Consider the following 23,819-nt stretch of genomic DNA (forward strand, 5'->3'; position numbering starts at 1 on the left):
TTACTCAATTCTTGGTGATTGAATTTTGATGCATGTTATTTTTAGCCTTAGAAACTTCGCACACCTTTTTATTTTCGTTTCTACTAGAATCCTAGTCCATGCTAGACTAGTACAAATCTATGCTACAATGGGGAAGTGACTAGTCACCACTTATAGTGTCATACTAGTTCTATTTCTAGTCTGGTACTTTGCAGGCCTAAAAGTATGGCGTCTAACCCTAGGCAACGTCATAACTTAGCATGACATATGTCCTCTTCTTCGCGTCCGTTATACAGTCGAAAACATACATTCCAAACATTTATACCTATTTTACAGTTTTACCAAAATGGCTGCTAATGAAAATATGGCTGACACGTGTTTTTATTTTCAGTTTTGGTTGCTAAGTAAAAAGGGCGAAATCAGACGTGACGACGGTTGCTATGACTACACTGGTTCCGGCGATGTCACGATATTCAGTTGCCATGGGCAACACGGTAATCAGGATTGGAGATATAGAGAGGTTAGTGGGTAACGATATTAACATGGGCCACACTCGTCGAGCAGTTGCAGCAGTTGCTGAAAAGTTGGTTGAAAATAACCCCCGGATAAATAACATAGTAACATAACTTATATTGTCACTATGACAACGATCTACCGATTAACTGTAACCAACTATTGAGCAACTGGTTCCCAGTCGATACTTAAATCCAAGAATGGTCTCTAATCTTAAGACTGGTCATATAAAATGGGTTATAGAATTAAGTCTAAGCTATGACTATGGAACCGGCTCCTGGTCCCTTGTCTTGACTAACACCGCCCCCTGGCGGGTTAACTGATTGAAAATTAAGAATCAATTGCTGAAACGGCATCTAGAATTCCCGTCAGTTCTATTTTAGAAATCTCGATTACAATACAACTTCACACATATAGAATCACAATGAATCTTAATCTAGTATTTGATAAATCGTGATCTGTCGCGGGGAATTTATTCACGTTGTTTGACAACCTAGAAATAGGCATATAATGCCTCCCGTTGGTTGTAACCGATACGATCCGATACGATACGATACGATACGATATTGTTTCGTTCCAGGACAATCGTTTGTACCACACTTCGTCTGGAATGTGCCTCGAAATGAGCTCCGACCATAAAAAACTGCTCATGAAATCGTGCGACACTTCGAATCGATTACAGGTGTGGCTTTGGAAGAGAAAAACACCAGATACTCACATCTCGTGACCACCGTCCATCGATGACGTCATAGCTCCCGTGTAAATAATTCAAAAATAGACGGTTTAAATTTTAATGAGTTTGTGAAGAACTTCCGGCGGATGTTGGTCGTAACTGCTGCAGACGAACTTTAACGGATTTTGTTGCCGTTTAAAAATGCTGCTGATCGTCGGTCGTGACGTCATCAAACATCTGCTGCTTAACGACGGAAAAAGCTGTAGATCACGTTTTATAGAAAGAGACACTATCGATTAGTGACGTCAGCGCCTTGGAGACGACTTTGTTCAATTCAATAGGCTGTATACACAAGTATAGGCATAGTGTACATATCGGTCCTGTGGCCCAATGGATAAGGCATCTGACTACGAATCAGGGGATTCCAGGTTCGAGTCCTGGCAGGATCGCTCTACCTTTTTTTTCCTGCGATAGGTTTTGGTTATTTTTGCCTTTATATTTACCGTTTCTTTTTGCTTATTACAAATTGTCATTCCAAGTATGAGTGATTGTAAAGTCTCCCCCGAGAGTCCCGCGGCCACCTGTTACCCCTCCCCCTATGAGAGATTGTAGAGTCTCTCCCGACTCCTGTCTCTCCCTGACTCCTGTTACCCCTCCCTCTCATTTATCTCAATACTGCGAGGTTTTAACGGTTGAGCTCATAGCGGTAAATGTATTACTTAAACAAAACCCAACCAATTATTATTTAAATCGCATGTACTTAATTATTCAATAGATTTTTATCCATTTTTCTGTTCCAACTTAATTTTCTAATATATAGCTACTGGTGACCGTGACCTTGCCCAAACCTCCCACCTCCTCCTCCCTACTCTCCTCCTCCTCTGCCTCCCTCCTCCTCCTCCTCCCCTTCTCCGCCCCTCCTCCGCCCCTCCTCCTCCTCCACTCCCCTCCACTGTCGTTATCTCATTATATACGTCTTTGTCACCGCAATATTTACTAGAAGGTTGTGGTTTAAATTCTATTGCTCAAACATACAACACCCTCTTCAAGGCTTTTCATCTACAATAGAAGACCCTTCTAGGAAAACATGGCCGCCTTGTAAATCCCCCTATGACGTCATCAACAAATTGATGATACGATACGCAATTAATGCGCCGTGATTTCGATATCGCCGCCTGGTGTCAAGATCGGTAACTATACGTTATACCGGGATTTCGCACTAGTCGCCATTTTGATTTGATGATGTCATATCGGGGATTCCATCCAGGAAGTGTCTATATACATGTGTGTGTATGGTAACTCTTATAAAGTGTAAATATTGATCGATTCTGTTTCAAAAAAGGAAAAATTAGGAAAATGTAAATTGATGAATAAAATAATTCCATACAGTAAAACAAAAAGCTATCTTGTCGGTGTCTTCGATGGATTTATCGGATTTTTTTCCATAATTCAGTGAAATCGTTTTTTATAAAAAGCTGCATTAAAAATTAAAACAGAAAACAACATTAAATCCAATTCTACTGACGATTTTATTGTCTCTGCATTTGGAAAATTGATATTGGGAAATTGAAATTTTAAAATGATTGCGATATTTGTAATTATTTTTGTTTTAATTTGCTGATTGTAACGTTATGAAAGTCGAGTGATTTATTTACAAAAACCACCGATCCATCATATCGGTGTCCGATCCGTATCGATGTCCGATCCGTACCGGTGGCTGATCCGTACCGGTGGCTGATCCGTACCGGTGTCCGATTCTAGTTTAGTTTATATCAGTGAAAAGAACTAATTTGATGAAATCAAGCGTGATCCACTATAAGTGTAAAGTTTATCCCTCGAAAGCCGACTGTCCAAAACTGAAGCTCTCTTTACGTGTCTCACCGGAATCTACGACCACTTCCGGTTCCGGTATCGGGGAATCATCTCGTTTTAGGTTCTCTAGTGAGTAAGCGGGTGGTGGAGAGGCAGGGGGCGGGGAGGGTGACTTCCTAACCCCCTCTTCACTGGCACTGTCCGTCTTCTCCGGTTTTGCGTTCGGACGTTGTTGGCCTTGACCTTGGTACGCCGGCGGTTGACCGCTCATGACGACTATGATTGGCTCTTGACTGACACGTGACCGACAACACGTCACCTGGCAACAATAGGCGGCCTGTACGATAGCGACGACCATTTCAAATAAGAGAAAGAATCCAAGCACGCAATGGACGGCTATGGCGCTTCTCCCCGGCCATCTTCTTTTCTTCCAGTCACCATGGTCACGATCTTTATTTTTACGGTCGTCACGGTCGTGCATTGTTGATGACGAATCTTGCGTTGTTGAACCGGTAGGTGTCGCCGTGGTCGTCGAGGAATGATCGTGACGATCCTTCCAATCATCCCAAAGATCACCGGATTTCTTTATTCCATCATAGTCTGCTCTGTAGTTCATATTCTGTTGACGATAGATGGCGGCACTGGTCACTAGAATCAGACCGCACGTGACAGCCGCTATTATACAGAACACCAGACACGTGATCAGGAAGCATCGTTTCTTCTCGCGGCCGGCGATACCGAAAGCGCCCCCTAGGATGAACAAGATACTAGCGCCCCCTGCGATACCGCCGTAACACGCGTATCCACCACGACTGGCTAGATACCCGCCGAGTACGATAGCCAGGATACCGATAATAATCTGTATGCTACCCATAGCTGTATGAGCCTTGTAATATTTCACCGGATCTGTAGACATACATGAGTTTCCTGTATCTGTTTCAGTGACCGGTGTTTTCTGACTGGGCTTACGAGTAACGGGTGGTGACTGGACCGGTCCCCAGGCCTCCGGGGTGTCGGGTATGAGCACTTTCTTATCAAAACCCATCGTATTCAAATACAATATCGTATTATATTTTCTGGAATGAGAGAAAAAAGAAAATGAATTCTCCTATAGCTACGAAATAGAATTTACTGGGTTTCAGACTCAGGGACCAACCACGTCACACTTACAGTCAAGATTTCACTTCACTTCCAGCTTCACAGTGGAACTGAATTGTGGAACTAGATTCAGAACAGTGGAACTGAGTCCAGAACTGTGGAACTGAGTCCTGAACTGTGGAACTGAGTCCAGTACTGTGAAACTGTATCCAGACGGTGGAGACAGATCCTGAACTGAACGTAGGTTTGGGTTTGGTAAATTCTAACCTAATTCTAATTTAAACAATAAACTACATCTACTTTAAAACGGCGAATTTCTCATCGGAAATCAATAAACTATAACTTACTTCACAACAAACTGTTATAAATCATTAAAACCTGATCGTTCGCTGTTTCACGTGTGTTCAGTCGTTAATGGAAATTCTCTTAATGAAAACTTTTAAAAACCTGGTGACTCGAGCGCGATTTCTACCAAGTCAATATCTGGAACCTCGTCAAAGGTTGAAAAACGTTGCCAAAAACTAGAAACAATTGATGAATCGAATCTTATTTACGAGGGTCCAAGGATTTTTTGGTGCAAGTTCTTTTTTATGAACTAATGACGTGTTCTTTCAATCATCGATATGAATAGATTTTGTTTCGTGCAGTTTTTTTGCCCGATTGAAAAAAAAACAGGTTTATGTTTTATAAAGATCTGAATAAGTTTTGTGTGGGTTGAATCATGTGCGCAATTCTATTTAGTAGAACGATATCAATCATTGACAAAAACAGTTTCAGTAGCTTTGATTTTCGGGTTCGAATTGCGTCACGCAAGACACAACGGGTGGTCATGGCTATTCGCAAATCAGTAGCGTCCGGTCGGTTGGTGAATCCTCGCTTGCCACAGGCGGAAAATCCCCGATTTCCGCAGTACGGCTTAAGAAATGCAGGAGTAACAATCTTTGATGGCATTTTATCAATCAGCCCAAGTAGTAGAGTTAGCGAATTAGATAAAGAATTGACCAGTATTTTACTCAGTTTGCTCTGGACAATAGTAGATATCCTTGACCTTGTGACCGTAAATCTGAGCTCCAGAATTATGAGCCCCTGTGGCTCTGACCAGTGATAGAACGATACCGATATCACAAACCTATTAACCCAACCCCCTCCCCCCCCCGCTTTCATTCCTAATTACTTTTGCCTGGGCATGAAATGAATTTACACTAAAATAGATTATGCCCCCCTACAGAGAATACAGCTGTCCCCAATGGCAAACTATGATTGTCCCGTTTAGAATTTAGTCATAATTGAAAACGACAGACGAAAGCGAACTCTGGCAGGCGATGCTGTTGAATGGTGGTGGTGCAATGGTAGGCGACCCTGGTAAACGAGTTTAACTCATTAATCAATGGAGTCATTCCAGACTCATTTATAAACGCGTTCAATGGAATTCCATGCGTCATAGAAACTAAATCATAAACACGTATCAACAAACTGTTCGTAATAGTTGCGAAATTCATATCCGGTTCATTATAGCTTCAATTTGTTAAGTCTTTACGACTTTTCGGTGATTACTACGCGTTTTAAAATGACTCATAGTTCTTCATTCCATAAAAGAAGTGTTTCATCCTGCAAACATTAATTTTAGTGCAAAATAGAGGCTTGGAAAATTAGCTAAAACCAAACCAGGCCCTAAAACTTTAAGTGCATAGGTTGGATCCCAAACCCTAGCTCACCTCGTAACCCTAACCCTAGGTCACCATAACCCTAACCCTAGCAAGACTCGAACCTGCGACCTCAATCATGCCAGTCGAGCACGCTAACCACTAAACCATAGACCAGTAGTGACTGATCGAGTTTGTATGTCAGTCTGGTGAGGTGTGGTGGCTGGTGAGCAGTCGGGGATGGTGACGTCCTACCCACCTATCATTCTCTGACTTACCGCGAGGGGTATAGACATACAACACGGGTGAGGACGGTAGGAGACATACTCAACTAAAGATTAATTAAGTTAGTCCACTAGTAAGTAAACCACAGTCTATTAAAACCAGGCCCAGGGAATCTATAGGGGATAGTGACGTCATTAAACCAAGAGATTTCCTTCAAATCATTTTAAACTTTTAACCGAACAAAACTCTGATATTTCTACAGTAGTAAAAATAAGCGCTTTATTTTTGTGTCTCTTCTACAATAATAACAAGAACAGGTCACGTGCACGGACGGAACGGGGTTAACTCGTCGGTGATTGGACGGATTCTATAAACACAACCCGTAAACCCAGTGACGTGTGTTGATGAGCTTTATTCATTTGAGTTTGTTTGAAAGCATCAAAAATTGCTATAGTTAAATTTAACAAGTGCATTAAAAAACGTTTTTAGGGGATCATAAGATAAAATTTGCCTCCGAAATAGAATCTGCGGTTTAGAAATTAACAAAACTAAAAATTAAGAATATCACAGAGTTCTGTCATATAGCAGACATTAGTATTCGTACACAAAATAGATAGATTTACATAATTTTGAATTCTGAAATAATTCCTGAAATCTTTTGTTTAGGCTAAAAAAAATTGAAACCTTGTTTCTCCGCTCTGCTGAGCTTAAATGTTGACCCGGCCGGCCGCCTATCTACCCTATACATTACTTTTTTTTAAAATCGTGATCAATTTTACCATAACAGACCCGGCCGCTATAGAAATGAACTGTTTATAAATTTTATCATATATTACAAAAATGACCCGGCCGCTGCGGAGAAACAATGTATCATTTTTGTTTAGCCTTATAGATAAATAAATAGATAAACTTACATCACGATTATTCAATATTCAAATTTAGAACCTCGATATTCAAATTCACGATTTTCGTCATTCGATATTCGATCTCGAATTAACAATTTCCAATATTCGATAATCGATTTTACGATGAATAAATATAGAGAATTCTGTATATACAAATCTGACCACAATTTGGTGTTTTAAAATAGCGTAAAAACGTGCAAGATGGATATAGATAGCTATAGACTAATAGGGCTAGGTCTAGCGAGGCCTCGAACCCTGAACTCCGGCTCAGAATTTTACAGATTTCGTTGCCCGTTTTAAACGATGCCTCCAGCTGAAGCTTCTGTATCATCGTAAACAACCTCTTTCTTCTCAGCATCCTCCTTCTCTGTGTAGGCCGGAGGTTGAACCGGTCCCAGGATCGGATACACGTTCGGCGCTGAAGGTTTCCTCTGCTGGTAGTCACCGACAGGTGGCGCCCCGTTCATGTAGATGATGACCGGCGCCTGCGTGACGCGCGTCCTTCCGCAACACGTGACCTTACAGCAGTAGACAGCCTGCACGATAGCGACGATGAATTCAACCATAGCGAGGAATGTGAGGGTTCCGTAGAGACCGATATAAACCCTGCTACATCTCCTCTTGCCCCAGTCCAGGTCTTTCGACATCGGCGGCTTTCGGTCGTCGTCGTCAAACTTTCCACCGAATTGGTCGCGAGGTGGCGCTGCGATACGTTTCGGTGGACCGTCATGGTGGTGTCGGTGATGATCGTCGTTCTTCCAGTCGTATTTACCGCCGTGCATGATCTTACGCATTCCCGAACCGCATGACGCCATCACGCATGCGCAGGCAATGGCGGCGAACACGCAGAAGACCATACACGTGATCAACGCGCACCTGCGTTTGTTGCGACCACCGATACCGAACGAACCGGCCAGTATAAACCACAGGGCACTCATTCCAAACGAGAAAGCCATCTTACCCAAACTGGTCTTAGCTCCCAGAATCGGTGCAACTATCATGAATACAACACCGATTACGATCTGAAATAAAGATAGAAAAATATAGAGTAACCACCAGGTGTCGCTAGTGTGCAGTAGGACATCAACTACTGCGACAATAGTGGATTCCACTTGTAGCAGGCGAGGATCCACTAGGTGTCGCTAGTGTGCAGTAGGACATCAACTGCTGCGACAATAGTGGATTCCACTTGTGGCAAGCGAGGATCCACCAGGTGTCGCTGGTATATATACCTGCATGATTCCGAGTATTGTATGCGCTCGTCTATACTTCACCGGGTCACGTGTCATGCAGCACTGCTTGTCAGCATCGTTTTGTGCTGCCCCCTGTTGTTGAGCGAGTAAAACTTGTTGATTGACCCACGCCTGGTCAGCCACCGGAAGCGTCTGCAGAAACTCTTGGTGTTTCGACGCCATTTTTCTCGTTCACGCGAGATTTGGATTTCTTGGAATTTCTAGGAAATAATATATCTATATAAATAATGAGGTGCTTTTTTAAATGGTAAAAATATTTCGAATGTGAAATATATGGATTTGTATGAAATCGAAAGGGGCTTTGTTTGAATCTAACAATAAATCAATATCCGAGATTAGATTATAAATACTAAGATCTATGAAACTAACTTCGTTTACTCCATCGAAATAATAAACTTACCTTTTCTCTAAATCCTTGAAGGTTTTATACGTCTTTCCTCGTCGAATATCTGAAACCCTTTTAATTATAGTCTATTCGCAATTTATTTCCTCGTCCTATATTTTGTCCTTGTAGTCGCGAGTCACGTGTTAGTTTATATAAACCGATCGATTGAATGAACACAACAGGTTCGCTTGTTATTGTCGAATATATTTTGACCTTTTGAAACGTCTCTCGTTTCGTAGTGTTGAAATAAACCAGAATTTAGTGTCTCTTTATTTCCAATTGAATTCAGCCGCACACGTTACAAAACGTGAGTGGTGCGCTTCGAAACAAAAACCCCTGGGAATTTCTCTGTAAATCGGGGTTATATTCCGTGTTAATATGAAACGTAGACGTAATCGTAACGCAGCTCACGCACACTATCTATATGTAACTTTAATTACTAAATGTTGGTCGCCATAGTTGCCGTCACACGCACGCGCGTCTGTTCCTGACGCTCCGGATGCTGCGGCGGCGTTCTGCGTCGTCTGGGCGTGACCATGGTTACATTTAGCAGCACAACCGGCTGAGTTCACACATACTGAAATAATTAAACCCGAAAATCGATTAAACAACCTTAAACCTCTTTTTAAGGAGTTTATTATTTTATGAAACTGGGAAACTCGCGGGGAGGGGAGGGAGGGGAGGGGAGGGAGGTAAGGAGGTAAGGGAGGGGCGGTTTCATCAAACTGCTGTCTGGCCATGTGTTCAATTCAGTTAGTTGATGACGCGTCTCCTAATATTCCCGTGAATGTCAACCGTTAGAACAATCGTTTATGGTCCATACAACACCTCTATACACAGAACATTAATTGATATCAGGTAACATTTTTCAAATCTGTAAGCGGCCGTTTTTTTTCAAATTCTGACCATAAAGGCTATATTTCCTAGGAAATCACAGGGTAGACTGGGGTGGTACTCTGAGGGGTGGGTTCTAACCGAATGGTACTCTGAGGGGTGGGTTCTAACCGAATGGTACTCTGAGGGGTGGGTTCTAACCGAATGGTACTCTGAGGGGTGGGTTCTAACCGAATGGTACTCTGAGGGGGGTCAAAAGTGGAAAAACGATAGCTCGTTATTGGCGAGCGCCAAAACAACAAATTTCCCTGGGTCTGAATCGGCGATCTCAGTTAAAAGGAGAATACCGCGCGCCAGAAAACCAGTAACGTGCACTGACTGACCGACCTGGGGGGGGGGGCTTAAATACTTACACGGGTCGTAAACTCTACATATTTTCAGGACCGGGTTATTTAGTGTATTATATAATATAGTTTTATACCTAGTAACTACGTAAATATACATTTCACTTCAAAAGAGTTACTGAACTATAGAAAAATGCGGATCGTCGCGCGTCGTAAAGATAGAATTCGACCAATGAAACAACTCGGTTGGGGATTACACGGGTCTCGTAGGGTATATATACAACTTGTCAGTAGTTACGGGCAACATTTGCAACTGACCTGCACGAACAAACAACATGAAGGTAAGACTGCGAAAGATTAACTTTACTTTAAGCGAAAATAATGTAGCGAATATATCGTTAAATACCGAAAGTCGAACAGTCCAGGTGCTGCAGTTGCTGAAAAGTTGATAACCAGTAGATAAATGCCATAGTAATAATAAACTTTTAATTGTCACTATGTCAACTATCCACTGGTTAGATTCTTACCAACCTTTCAGCAACTGCAGCACTGGTGTACTCTGATTTGAGAACAGATTTATCAGTTTAAAATCCAAATACAAAATTTGAAAGATTAAAAACGAATTCATTTATTCTCTCGCTGACTTCTAGCGAGAGTTTGTCGTATGAATACTGATTTTTAAACTTATTTTACCACTGATGACTGGGGGTGTAATAATTATTCTCGTTTCGGTTTCAGTCGACGACCTTGTTTTTACTGGCTTTATGCAGCGTTACGCTGATGGTAACGTTAACTGACGCGTCACCTTTAACCGCGTTACTGCGTGAATATCTGGAAGAGTTGAGAGAGGAAAAACGTTCAAGTATGCCTTATTTATGTTGCTTAGCTTGAAAATTGTATCATTGTTTTGTTTTTTAAACCTCAGACATGAATTGTCTAAACTATGACGAAAAACAAATCATTTTTCTGATTTCCTTGTGCCTCCTACTCTGACTTCCGCTGGGCCCAGTTTGCCACCTGTCTCGCAGTTTGTCAGTTAGTTCTAAATGCATGAAGCAATTCAAATATAATTGTTTTTTTCTTCAGATTGCATCGCTGCTGGTGAAAGTGGATGTGACGGTGACCCTGACTGTTGTAATGGCGGCTCTTGTAATATGCATGGTGTTTGCGAGCTGTAAAACTAGAGAATATTCCGTTTAAATGCCCGGAAAATTACTCGTTAATTAACCAACTGTGTTGAATGAAACTAAACTTTAGTTAGAATAGAATTAAATAAAGAAAATGATTGTTTTAAAAATTATCTTTACTGTTCTGTTGGTGCGAACCTGCGATAGATAAGTACTGACCTCCTACTGAGCTTAATAAGTATTTCTGATTTCAAAACTGTTTTGAAAGCGATTGTAAAAGTTTGTTGACGAAATTGTCTTTCCGAGGACATGTGCGTGGCAGAAGCCGCCTAGGAAAAGAGAATGGATCAGAACCGTATTGTGCTGCCACCATGCGGCAATGCACGATTGACGTCATTTTTGCGCGGAATTTCTGACAAAGGATTTTCCGGGAATTCCGAAATAGGAAAACACTCATCCGACGAGCTGAGGCTGAGCGCCGGCAAGTTTAGATTCGCTATTTATCACGATTTTACCGAATTTGTGGCGTTACATTGAATGAGATAATTTCACGACAAGGTAGGTCTATACACGAGTAGATTCAAACAGGAGAATTTCAAATCGGGAAGGGTTCGATTTCAACTTTATTAAAATCGCGGCGTGGGTGGAGGTGAGGGGGCGGCCGGCTGTGGTGACTCACTCCTGTCTGTCCCGTGAACAGAGCGAGATATTAATCCAGTATTCCTTTAAATTCATCCCATTTATAACCTGTATCATCTCTAACAATAGATTTCAACTGGATTGCCTTACACAGTTACACCTGCCCGGCTACAGACCTGAGGTAGGCCTACTGATTGTGACTACATTGATTTTATTTGGGGTTAAAGCGGGCCATATGGCACTCGAGAGACCATCCCATATTCTGCCAATCCCTGTATATGAGTGATATAGTGGTTAGATTTAGAACCCACCTCTTCTCTATACTAAACGGTTTGAGATGTGGAAGGAAAGATGCAACTTATTTTATTGGTCCAAGAAATAACATTGAACTGTTTCTAGGGGTTGGTTTAAACTTATCTTATCTAATCAGTGTTGAACTCTGATTTGTGATATTGTGTTTTATTGTTTTGCTGTAAATCATTCTAATCAACAACTGATCAGTTTAAATTATCCTTAATCTTAGATTTATAGTTTTTCTATACCTAATCAGATAATCCGCTTAGTTAATTATGTCTCTTTGTCAAACTCCTTGTTGTCACAGTTTGTACAGCACTGATAATAGCCCACAATGTAAACCGGTTTTAATTGTCAGCTTGGAGTAATCAGACTGATTACTCCAATGTGTCAGAAAGTGTTTTGACTGGAATTACCCAGTACCAGGTTCTGTCTGTGGATCACAACTAGTTTTGATTCCAGGTAGTTTAACTCAAAGTGCTCGGGTTAGAGTAAGGTGTTTGTAATTCATCTAATTGTGAAGGTAACTTTTAGATTCCTAATGAATTAAATTCCTAGGATTTTATTTTGGTAACATAGAAATGATAGTTAGGGAAATGTATTGCTCAAAGTATTACCCACTTTCTTGTTCAGTTGGAGTTTTAGAGCTGAAGTAAGATCATTTCCAATTTTTAAAGTTCTTGATTCAACAGGAACTAAAAAAACTAGAACTAGGTTCCATCCAGGATACCCCTGGTTACTGCGCTTCAATTTTTTCTATATTTCAATTAAATTCGAATCAACTTTTTTCATTAATAAATCATTTTCCAGTAAAAACTATATCATACACTCATTGGGAACATCAATCTATTTGATGACTTGTTCGACAACATTTCCATTTAGGAGTCTATTCAAAGTCTCCATTGACTTCGTGTAACTGAGTTTATTGTTATCATTTTATTTTCACAGGGAACTTCACGAGAATAGAATGACTAAAACCACATCAGATCCTCGTCCACCGTTACCTGCCGGGGGTAAAAATAGAACGCCTCTCATGGAATTAGATCTGAATCGATCTACTCCGACGACCTTCACCTCATCAGCAGACGACTCTAAAACAGCCTTCACCTCACTAGTGGATGACTCGATAATGACCTTCACCTCAGAAGCAGGCGACTCTCTGACGACTGAATCTTTCCTTCTCTCCTCGAATGTAACTCTCGAAAAGACACTAGATGGCAGCACTAGTAGTAGAAACAGTAGTTGTAGCAACAGTTGTGAAGTGAAAATCATTTTGGACAACGGTAAAATATTTTTTTTTTCTAAGTTGACTTCAATTATTTGATGTTAATCGTGGGACCCATGGATCAGGCACGTGACTGACTGTTGTACTCGTATGATTATAGGTGGCGTTGTCTGTGCTGCGTCATCCAGCAGTGAAAGCGATATTGAAAATAACATTGAATCAGAAGAGATTAAAACTGATTGTTGTAAACTGGAATCTGTGCAGAGAAAAGTGCAACAGTTTTTCCATGAAAACAGCGCGATTTTAAAAAAGGTAAAACCTCGAAACAATGTCCACAATGGATATGATTAAACCTAGTCTGGATTAAACCTAGTCGAAATTATGTTTGTCATTGACTCATCTAAGATTATCATTGTTGCCTATTATTTTCAGTTGCTATGGATAATCATGTTGCTAGGTTATGTTGCATTCTTCATTGCCGCGTGTGTTATCGATGTTAACCGCGCGATGGCGCTAGTAGTCGTCACATCGCTCGTCATCGCCTGGGTGACCTACTCGTTAATACGAGACAGAATCGGCGGCCATCTTTACAAAAAATGTTACGTGCCCGTTGCCATGGCAATCAACAACAATTGGTCTATCGTACGATGGTATGTATGAATATATAGAATGTTTAAATGGTCGATACTGATTGGTTGTTCGATATTAGACTCGTTTCCTGTTCTAGGTTTGTGTATATCGGACTGGTTGCCGCTCTGATCACGTATATCGCCGTGGAGATACGTCCGAAACCACGGCAACTGATCTCTCTCGCCGGGTTCCTGATGTTCCTGTTTTTCTTGTTCATTTTCTCAAAGAATCCTTCGAAGGTGAGCGAAATATCGAAACATCGACAGAAATATCGATATTAATTCGAGATTTCATGTAACTATGATATTTGATATTATCGTATTTCAGGTGAAATGGCGAACAGTAATTTGGGGTCTCGCGATACAATTCGTTCTGGGTATAGTTATACTGCGTACGGACTTCGGCTTTAAAGCGTTTAAGTATCTCGGGGATCAGGCGCAAGAGTTTCTTAAATTCACGGACTACGGATCATCATTCGTGTTCGGCAAAAATTACGAAGATCATTTATTTGCGTTCAAGGTAAAAATATCAATCAGTAAAAATAACATTCCCTGAATCCATCGAAAATTAGATTCCCAGTAAATCATGTACCGGGACGACAGCATTCCTACTACAGAACCTTAAAATACTCTGACATCCTTAACATTTTATTTTAGGGGTTCATTCAAGTCCGGTTTTTTACCCTGTGGCCACTCAAATTCTGAAATTCAAATTGTACCTCGGAAAAATCTTTTTAATCACACATACCTAAAGAATGAACCGGTTCTGTCTAGATGATACCAGTCAGTGTATACACATACATTGTAGTGTGTTTGATTTCTGTGCACACAATGGATTTTAATTTAATACAGCGTTGTTTCTATGTTGCTCGTTGGTTACTTTGAGATAAAGAGATAAAACCTGGAGTCTCCTGATCTCTCCCTCCCTCCCGGTCTATAAAACTAGTTTATGAATTCATCATTAATTATACTTTATTTCAGGTTCTACCAGTAATAATATTTTTCAGCTGCGCTATCTCGACTCTATATCACCTCGGAGTGATGCAGAGTCTGATCGGTAAGATCGCCTGGGTGATGCAGGTTACTATGGGAACGTCTGCTACTGAATCACTGTGCGCAGCTGGTAATATATTCGTCGGTCAGGTGAGTCGACTTCCCCGCACCCCCTCCGGTCTCCACCCCTACCCCCTCCGGTCTCCACCCCTACCCCCTCCAGTCTCAACCCCCTGCCCCCTCCAGTCTCGACCCCCCTACCCCATCCAGTCTCAACTCCCTCCAGTCTCAACTCCCCCTACCCCCTCCAGTCTCAACTCCCCCTACCCCCTCCAGTCTCAACCCCCTCCAGTCTCAACCTCCCTATCCCCTCCAGTATCGACCCCCCTCCAGTCTCAACCCCCTCCAGTCTCAACTCCCCCTACCCTCTCCAGTCTCTCAATGATGAACAGATAGTTTCACTGATTGATTGTTTTATAGACGGAAGCTCCGATCCTTGTGCGTCCGTTTATCGGAATGATGACTAATTCAGAGATCCACGCTATGATGACTGGTGGATTCGCTACTATCGCTGGTGGAGTTTTAGCTGCTTATATACTGTTCGGGGTTAGTATTCACTGTAATTCCACTTCCACAGACTCAGTTCCACCGTGCTCTATCCAGTTACACAGTTCTGTATCCAGTTCCACAGTTTTGTATCTCTAGTTCATATATTCAGTTCCACTGTCTTGAATCCAGTTGCGCAGTTGTGGATCCAATTCCACAGTTGTGGATCGAGTTCTGAGAACAATTCAACTTGAGTTTGATTAAGTAAATTTTCTTCTACGGTTTCAACTTATAAAGTGAAATTGAACCAATATTTATTGAACCAAGCACCTGACACTCCGGGCACCTGAGACTCTGGGCATCTGGAATCTGAGCTGCTGAACTCTGGAATCCGAGCTGCTGAATGAACTCCAGGTGTCTGAACTCTTGAATCTGAGCTGCTGAATGAACTCCAGGTGTCTGAACTCTTGAATCTGAGCTGCTGAATGAACTTCAGGTGTCTGAACTCAGTAAAATCATAATGACGACGCTATGTTGTTGTTGTTGTTGTTGTTGTAGGTACCTGCTGAACATCTGCTGTGTGCATCTGTAATGAACGCACCAGTCGCGCTAGCTGTATCAAAACTATTCTATCCAGAAACGGAACAATCGAAATTCACTGATTCTAACGATATTCCGATGGAAAAAGGGTAAGAGTACATTTCCACATTGTATCCACACTTGATTCCACATTGTATCCACACTTGATTCCACATTGTATCCACACTTGATTCCAATCTGTATCCACATCCTGATTTCCTGGAATTGAAGTTCTATTTATATGTTATATTTCTAGGAAAGAGCGTAATTTACTGGAAGCAGCGTCTGCCGGAGCCTCGTCTTCAATTAAACTAGTCGCGAATATTGCCGCGAATTTAATCGCGTTCCTCGCGATGTTAGCTTTTATAAACGCTGCTCTCTCGTGGTTCGGGTCACTGGTCGACCTTCCTGAATTAACATTCCAGGTAACAATCTATTCAGTATAATTATAATTACTAATGATAACCTCATTTTCAATTACTTCAATGATTCATTAGAATTATGATTAGTTACTAATGACGATCTTCTCATTCTCAAAGATGACTTCAATGATTCAGCAAAATTATGATTAGTTACTAATGACAACCTCATTCTCAATGACTTCAACGATTCATTAGAATCATGATGATATATTTTGTAGGTGATATGTTCGTATGTTTTTATGCCTGTTGCGTTTATGATGGGTGTTGATTGGTCGGATGCTGATAAAGTTGGAGAATTACTCGGAATTAAATTATTCCTCAATGAATTTGTCGCGTATAAACAATTAAGTGGTTACATTAAAAACCGTTCGAACTGCATTCAACATTCACCTCAAATATCGGTAAGTGAAATATACAACCTGCTAGTTCCACAGTTCTGGATCCAGTTCCACAGTTCTGGATCCAGTTCCACAGTTCTGAATCCAGTTCCACAATTCTGAATCCAGTTCTATAGTTCTGAATCCAGTTCCACAATTCTGAATCCAGTTCCACAGTTACTGGATCCAGTTCCACAGTTCTGAATGTGTCTTGAGAAGGTGGTTAAACTGACAGTCCCTCTCTAGCTCCCCCTGTTGTAAACTGATAGAACTATTTATCTCTATTTCATACAGTATCGCTCTGAAGTTATAGCCACGTACCTCTCTAGCTCCCTCTATTGTAAACTGATAGAACTATTTATCTCTATTTCATGCAGTATCGCTCTGAAGTTATAGCCACGTACCTCTCTAGCTCCCCCTATTGTAAACTGATAGAACTATTTATCTCTATTTCATGCAGTATCGCTCTGAAGTTATAGCCACGTACCTCTCTAGCTCCCCCTATTGTAAATTGATAGAACTATTTATCTCTATTTCATGCAGTATCGCTCTGAAGTTATAGCCACGTACCTCTCTAGCTCCCCCTATTGTAAACTGATAGAACTATTTATCTCTATTTCATACAGTATCGCTCTGAAGTTATAGCCACGTACCTCTCTAGCTCCCTCTATTGTAAACTGATAGAACTATTTATCTCTATTTCATGCAGTATCGCTCTGAAGTTATAGCCACGTACCTCTCTAGCTCCCCCTATTGTAAACTGATAGAACTATTTATCTCTATTTCATACAGTATCGCTCTGAAGTTATAGCCACGTACCTCTCTAGCTCCACCTATTGTAAATTGATAGAACTATTTATCTCTATTTCCTGCAGTATCGCTCTGAAGTTATAGCCACGTACCTCTCTAGCTCCCCCTATTGTAAACTGATAGAACTATTTATCTCTATTTCATACAGTATCGCTCTGAAGTTATAGCCACGTACCTCTCTAGCTCCCCCTATTGTAAACTGATAGAACTATTTATCTCTATTTCATGCAGTATCGCTCTGAAGTTATAGCCACGTACCTCTCTAGCTCCCCCTATTGTAAACTGATAGAACTATTTATCTCTATTTCATGCAGTATCGCTCTGAAGTTATAGCCACGTACCTCTCTAGCTCCCCCTATTGTAAACTGATAGAACTATTTATCTCTATTTCATGCAGTATCGCTCTGAAGTTATAGCCACGTACCTCTCTAGCTCCCCCTATTGTAAACTGATAGAACTATTTATCTCTATTTCATGCAGTATCGCTCTGAAGTTATAGCCACGTATCTCTCTAGCTCCCCCTATTGTAAACTGGTAGAACTATTTATCTCTATTTCATACAGTATCGCTCTGAAGTTATAGCCACGTACCTCTCTAGCTCCCCCTATTGTAAACTGATAGAACTATTTATCTCTATTTCATGCAGTATCGCTCTGAAGTTATAGCCACGTACCTCTCTAGCTCCCCCTATTGTAAACTGATAGAACTATTTATCTCTATTTCATACAGTATCGCTCTGAAGTTATAGCCACGTACCTCTCTAGCTCCCCCTATTGTAAACTGATAGAACTATTTATCTCTATTTCATACAGTATCGCTCTGAAGTTATAGCCACGTACCTCTCTAGCTCCCCCTATTGTAAACTGATAGAACTATTTATCTCTATTTCATACAGTATCGCTCTGAAGTTATAGCCACGTACCTCTCTAGCTCCCCCTATTGTAAACTAATAGAACTATTTATCTCTATTTCATGCAGTATCGCTCTGAAGTTATAGCCACGTACCTCTCTAGCTCCCCCTATTGTAAACTGATAGAACTATTTTTCTCTATTTCATGCAGTATCGCTCTGAAGTTATAGCCACGTACCTCTCTAGCTCCCCCTATTGTAAACTGATAGAACTATTTATCTCTATTTCATGCAGTATCGCTCTGAAGTTATAGCCACGTATGCTTTGTGTGGATTTGCTAATCTCAGCTCAATTGGGATTCAACTGGGTGGAATTGGACCGATGGCTCCGCATAGGAAGGGAGATCTAGCGCGACTCGCTGTGAGGGCGCTGACGGCTGGATTTATCTCTTGTTTAGTAACAGCGTGTGTAGCAGGTACGTCTATCCCCCCTCCCCCCTCCCCCCTAGTGTTTGTTAACAGAATCCGAAACTCATATATTCTCATTCTGTCTTGCAGGAATTCTGACCGTCGATAGAAATATAATCGATTGTAGCAGTTTAACGACCAATTCAACAATGAATGTAACCATCATCAACGCAACTAATATTTTATGATAAATCACCGAGAACTTTTAGCTTTAGACGCTAACACTCAATTAGAAACTGCCAAACTTTTTGTCACATGTCAACAGTGCTGTCTAATGTAAAGAATGCTGTCCAGTGTAAACAGTATTGTCCAATGTAAGCTGTACTGTGTGCAGAGACGCTGGAACTGCAGCCGCCTATGTAAACAGTGATGTCCAGTCTTAAGAATGATGACGTATGATGTCAAAAGAGTTCTGTCCAAACCCAATTCCACAAGACTTCTGTCTATTTGATGTGTACGGCTGTCCAATGCACTGTAATTAAAAGGTCTTGTCCGATACAATGGTAGCTACAATGTCCAAAGAACAACTATTTCAATGTAGAAACAATGTTGTTCAATACTCAGTGTCAGATGTAGACAATAGTTATGTAATAATCAATGCAAGTTGAAGCTGCTGCAAGGTTAGGGTTAGCCCCCCCCCATGCCGCAGTCCCCTCCCCTCGGCTTTACAATATACAGTCGACCCCTGATATACCGCCCACCCACATCGGTGCAGAACGATTTTGGCGGTATAGAGAGTATGGCGGTTTATCGGGGGTGTTTTATTATGTATTTGCATGGAGATGTACATTGAGAAAACTTAGCGGTAGGCGGGGGTGACGGTAAATGGGGAGTGCGGTAGGGTTCACTGTATGTTTATATCGATCTGAATGTTTAAATGATAAGTTAAAGGAGTAGTTGACAATATAAATGTCACCGATCTCTCTCTTTACAGAACCGTTTATTCGTAATACGGTTCTATATTAACAGTACTTTATTTTTGGAGGTTTTTTTGTATATTTACCATTTATTTTTTGATCTCATTTTGATGTTGCGCATTTATCTTATATCAAACATATATCACAATTATGTCACTTGTAGATTTATTCTAGAATTTAAAACAATGCAATTTTTGTGTGTGTACCATTTATATACAATCTACTCTATATACTATAAACTAATATCATGTGTTTGATTGTTTTGTATTGGAAATTCTATTTCTAGCCCACTTGGAGTCCTAGCACTTTTCGGTCGTCTCTTTGAGTTTATTTTCGGATCAGTTCAATCAGTGGGCACAAGCCTGTGTAACATAGGACACCCCTGACCGTACATCCTCTATTCAGCATCAGTACCACTCTGAATCAGTATCTGTAATTACTGGGTTGGAACCCAGGACACCCCTGTACATCCTCTATTCAGCATCAGTACCAATCTGAACCAGTATCAGTAACTATGGGACCACTCTGAATCAGTATCAGTAATTACTGGGTTTGAACCCGGGACACCCCTGTACATCCTCTATTCAGCATCAGGACCACTCCTAATCAGTCTAGTAACTATTGGACCACTCGGAATCAGTGTCAGTAATAACAGGGTTCGAACCCGGGACATCCGCTAACTTTATAATGATGCTATGATCGCCATCTATTGGAATTTGGCTGAACTGACTAGATAGCTCTTAGTGGTCTCACTGAGTCTTCTCTAATCCGTTGAAATCACACTCGCCATCTGTCGGATTTCTATAATACTACAGTCTAATGACGGTTATATCCAACAGATGGCGAGTGTGATTTTAACGGATTAGAGAAGACTCAGTAAGATCAGTAAGAGCAATCTAGTAAGTTCAGCCAAATTCCAATAGATGGCGATAACGTTAGAAATCTTGATATCCTCTTGTCGGAGACCCTGTACATCCTCTATTCAGCATCAGGATCACTCTGAATCAGTATCAGTAACTATTGCACCACTCTGAATCAGTGTTAATAACTATTGGACCACTCTGAATCAGTCTCAGTAACTATTGGGCCACTCGGAATCAGTCTCAGTTTGGACCACTCTGAATCAGTATCAGTAACTATTGGATCACTCTGAATCAGTATCAGTAACTATTGGACCACTCGGAATCAGTATCAGTAACTATTGGACCACTCTGAATCAGTGTCAGTAACTATTGGACCACTCTGAATCAGTATCAGTAACTATTGGACCACTCTGAATCAGTCTCAGTAACTATTGGACCACTCTGAATCAGTAACTATTGGGCCACTAGGAATCAGTATCAGTAATTACTGGGTTTCGAACCCGGGACACCCCTGTACATCCTCTATTCAGCATCAGGACCACTCTGAATCAGTATCAGTAACTATTGGACCACTCTGAATCAGTCTCACCTTGGACCACTCGGAATCAGTATCAGTAACTATTGGACCACTCTGAATCAGTATCAATAACTATTGGACCACTCTGAATCAGTGTCAGTTTGGACCACTCTGAATCAGTATCAGTAACTATTGGACCACTCGGAATCAGTATCAGTAACTATTGGACCACTCTGAATCAGTGTCAGTAACTATTGGACCACTCTGAATCAGTATCAGTTTGGACCACTCTGAATCAGTCTCACTAACTATTGGACCACTAGGAATCAGTATCAGTAATTACTGGGTTTCGAACCCGGGACACCCCTGTACATCCTCTCTTCAGCATCAGGACCACTCTGAATCAGTATCAGTAACTATTGGACCACTCGGAACCAGTCTCAATTGGACCACTCAGAATCAGTATCAGTAACTATTGGGCCACTCTGAATCAGTATCAGTAACTATTGGACCACTCTGAATCAGTATCAGTAACTATTGGACCACTCGGAATCAGTATCAGTAACTATTGGTCCACTCTGAATCAGTCTCACTTTGGACCACTCTGAATCAGTATCAGTAACTATTGGACCACTCGCAATCAGTATCAGTAACTATTGGTCCACTCTGAATCAGTCTCACTTTGGACCTCTCTGAATCAGTCTCAGTAACTATTGGACCACTCTGAATCAGTATCAGTAATTACTGGGTTTGAACCCGGGACACCCCTGTACATCCTCTATTCAGCATCAGGACCACTCCTAATCAGTCTTAGTAACTATTGGACCACTCGGAATCAGTGTCAGTAATAACAGGGTTCGAACCCGGGACATCCGCTAACTTTTTAATGATGCTATGATCGCCATCTATTGGAATTTGGCTGAACTGACTAGATAGCTCTTACTGGTCTCACTGAGTCTTCTCTAATCCGTTGAAATCACACTCGCCATCTGTCGGATTTCTATAATACTACAGTCTAATGACGGTTATATCCAACAGATGGCGAGTGTGATTTTAACGGATTAGAGAAGACTCAGTGAGACCAGTAAGAGCAATCTAGTCAGTTCAGCCAAATTCCAATAGATGGCGATAACGTTAGAAATCTTGATATCCTCTCGTCGGAGACCCTGTACATCCTCTATTCAGCATCAGGATCACTCTGAATCAGTATCAGTAACTATTGGACCACTCTGAATCAGTGTCAATAACTATTGGACCACTCTGAATCAGTCTCACCTTGGACCACTATGAATCAGTATCAGTAACTATTGGACCACTCTGAATCAGTCTCAGTAACTATTGGACCACTCGGAATCAGTCTCAGTAACTATTGGACCACTCGGAATCAGTATCAGTAACTATTGGACCACTCTGAATCAGTATCAGTAACTATTGGACCACTCGGAATCAGTATCAGTAACTATTGGACCACTCGGTCAGTATCAGTAACTATTGGACCACTCGGAATCAGTATCAGTAATTACTGGGTTTCGAACCCGGGACACCCCTGTACATCCTCTCTTCAGCATCAGGACCACTCTGAATCAGTATCAGTAACTATTGGGCCACTCTGAATCAGTATCAGTAACTATTGGACCACTCGGAATCAGTATCAGTAACTATTGGACCACTCGGAATCAGTGTCAGTGGACCACTCTGAATCAGTATCGGTAAATATTGGACCACTCTGAATCAGTATCAGTAACTATTGGACCACTCAGAATCAGTATCAGTAACTATTGGACCACTCTGAATCAGTATCAGTAACTATTGGACCACTCGGAATCAGTCTCACCTTGGACCACTACAAATCAGTATCAGTAACTATTGGACCACTCGGAATCAGTTTCACCTTGGATCACTCTGGATCAGTATCAGTAACTATTGGACCACTCTGAATTAGTCTCAGTTTGGACCACTCTGAATCAGTATCAGTAACTATTGGACCACTAGGAATCAGTATCAGTAACTATTGGACCACTCTGAATCAGTCTCACCTTGGACCACTCTGAATCAGTATCAGTAACTATTGGACCACTCTGAATCAGTATCAGTAACTATTGGACCACTCTGAATCAGTATCAGTAACTATTGGACCACTCGGAATCAGTGTCAGTAATGACTGGGTTCGAGCCCGGGACGTCCGCTTACTTTAATAATAATGCTATGATCGCCATCTATTGGAATTTGGCTGAACTGACTAGATTGCTCTTACTGGTCTCACTGAGTCTTCTCTAATCCGTTAAAATCAAACTCGCCATCAGGTGGATTTCTATAATACTAGTCTAATGACGGTTATATCCACCAGATGGCGAGTATGATTTTAACGGATTAGAGAAGAGTCAGTGAGACCAGTAAGAGCTATCTAGTAAGTTCAGCCAAATTCCAATAGATGGCGATAACGTTGGATATCTCCTCGTCGGAGACCCTGTACATCCTCTATTCAGCTTCACCACTCTGAATCAGTATCATGTAATTACTGGATTCGAACCCGGGACACCCCTGTTCATCCTCTGTTCAGCATCAGCACCACTCCGAATCAGTATCAGTAATTACTGGGTTCGAACCCGGGACACCCCTGTACATCCTCTGTTCAGCATCAGGACCAATCTGCATCAGTATCAGTAGTTACTGGGTCTGAACCCACACCCCTGTTCATCCTCTGATCAGCATCAGTACCACTCCGAATCAGTACCAGTAATTACCGGTTTCAAACCCGGGACACCCCTGTACATCCTCTACTCAGCATCAGGACCACTCTAAATCAGTGTCAGTAATTACTGGGTTCAAACCCCGTAATCCTTGTCCATCAATCACTCTGACTCCGGAAACCTTGACCCATCGAGACACTAGAGATGACA

The 23,819-nt window shown here is 41.4% G+C and overlaps 4 protein-coding genes and 1 non-coding gene across 12 annotated transcripts in view; 3 read left to right on the forward strand and 2 right to left on the reverse strand.

Moving 5' to 3' along the window:
• Positions 1-2,540, forward strand: part of LOC141911671 (polypeptide N-acetylgalactosaminyltransferase 5-like) — a 33,564-nt gene extending 31,024 nt beyond the window's left edge. For 3 of the 4 annotated variants that reach the window (XM_074802668.1, XM_074802669.1, XM_074802670.1), the window contains exons 11-12: positions 371-499; positions 1,073-2,539. In XM_074802668.1, the coding sequence (XP_074658769.1) occupies positions 371-499; positions 1,073-1,219 (276 nt within the window). In that variant the 3' untranslated portion in view covers positions 1,220-2,539. Of the gene's footprint in view, positions 1-370; positions 500-1,072 lie in introns of all 4 variants that reach the window. The other variant, XM_074802667.1, reaches the window with a different exon arrangement.
• Positions 1,542-1,614, forward strand: Trnar-acg (transfer RNA arginine (anticodon ACG)). Its single transcript has one exon. It is a non-coding gene; the product is annotated as a tRNA-Arg (tRNA).
• Positions 2,541-2,869: 329 nt separating the features above from the next.
• On the reverse strand, positions 2,870-4,478 carry LOC141912270 (uncharacterized). Its single transcript, XM_074803506.1, has 2 exons — positions 4,423-4,478; positions 2,870-4,053 (listed from the first exon to the last, which is right to left on the reverse strand). The coding sequence occupies exon 2, from the start codon at positions 4,020-4,022 to the stop codon at positions 2,994-2,996; it is 1,029 nt and encodes a 342-aa protein (XP_074659607.1). The 5' UTR covers positions 4,023-4,053; positions 4,423-4,478; the 3' UTR covers positions 2,870-2,993.
• A 1,724-nt stretch (positions 4,479-6,202) lies between these two features.
• LOC141912135 (uncharacterized) lies at positions 6,203-8,645 on the reverse strand. The gene is made up of 3 exons (XM_074803353.1): positions 8,502-8,645; positions 8,081-8,301; positions 6,203-7,870 (listed from the first exon to the last, which is right to left on the reverse strand). Exons 2-3 carry the CDS (start codon positions 8,261-8,263, stop codon positions 7,145-7,147), a joined length of 909 nt encoding a protein of 302 aa, XP_074659454.1. The 5' UTR covers positions 8,264-8,301; positions 8,502-8,645; the 3' UTR covers positions 6,203-7,144.
• A 2,581-nt stretch (positions 8,646-11,226) lies between these two features.
• LOC141912016 (sodium/nucleoside cotransporter 1-like) lies at positions 11,227-19,733 on the forward strand. 5 transcript variants are annotated; one of them, XM_074803175.1, is made up of 15 exons: positions 11,250-11,349; positions 11,560-11,611; positions 12,187-12,247; positions 12,673-13,007; positions 13,110-13,261; positions 13,382-13,599; positions 13,677-13,818; positions 13,907-14,098; positions 14,560-14,721; positions 15,052-15,177; positions 15,676-15,806; positions 15,953-16,121; positions 16,337-16,519; positions 18,450-18,630; positions 18,713-19,733. In XM_074803175.1, the coding sequence occupies exons 4-15, from the start codon at positions 12,692-12,694 to the stop codon at positions 18,808-18,810; spliced, it is 2,070 nt and encodes a 689-aa protein (XP_074659276.1). In that variant the 5' UTR covers positions 11,250-11,349; positions 11,560-11,611; positions 12,187-12,247; positions 12,673-12,691; the 3' UTR covers positions 18,811-19,733. The 5 variants fall into 5 exon arrangements, with proteins under 5 accessions (XP_074659272.1, XP_074659277.1, XP_074659276.1 ...); XM_074803174.1 differs by lacking the exon at positions 12,187-12,247; XM_074803171.1 differs by lacking the exons at positions 11,560-11,611; positions 12,187-12,247 and having other exon boundaries at positions 11,227-11,349.
• Positions 19,734-23,819: the final 4,086 nt, after the last annotated feature.

Source organism: Tubulanus polymorphus, chromosome 10, assembly GCF_964204645.1.
Source record: "Tubulanus polymorphus chromosome 10, tnTubPoly1.2, whole genome shotgun sequence".
Lineage (NCBI taxonomy): Eukaryota > Metazoa > Nemertea > Palaeonemertea > Tubulaniformes > Tubulanidae > Tubulanus > Tubulanus polymorphus.

What these genes read in the sequence shown, in the direction of transcription:
- LOC141912270 (XM_074803506.1), bottom strand. Translation starts at nt 4,022, where the DNA reads ATGGGTTTTGATAAGAAAGTGCTCATACCCGACACCCCGGAGGCCTGG.
- LOC141912135 (XM_074803353.1), bottom strand. Translation starts at nt 8,263, where the DNA reads ATGGCGTCGAAACACCAAGAGTTTCTGCAGACGCTTCCGGTGGCTGAC. An exon ending in CAATACTCGGAATCATGCAG is followed by an intron (nt 7,871 to 8,080) that starts GTATATATACCA and finishes TCTTTATTTCAG; the next exon opens with ATCGTAATCGGTGTTGTATT.
- LOC141912016 (XM_074803171.1), top strand. Translation starts at nt 12,692, where the DNA reads ATGACTAAAACCACATCAGATCCTCGTCCACCGTTACCTGCCGGGGGT. An exon ending in ACAGCGCGATTTTAAAAAAG is followed by an intron (nt 13,262 to 13,381) that starts GTAAAACCTCGA and finishes TATTATTTTCAG; the next exon opens with TTGCTATGGATAATCATGTT. An exon ending in AGTAACAGCGTGTGTAGCAG is followed by an intron (nt 18,631 to 18,712) that starts GTACGTCTATCC and finishes TCTGTCTTGCAG; the next exon opens with GAATTCTGACCGTCGATAGA.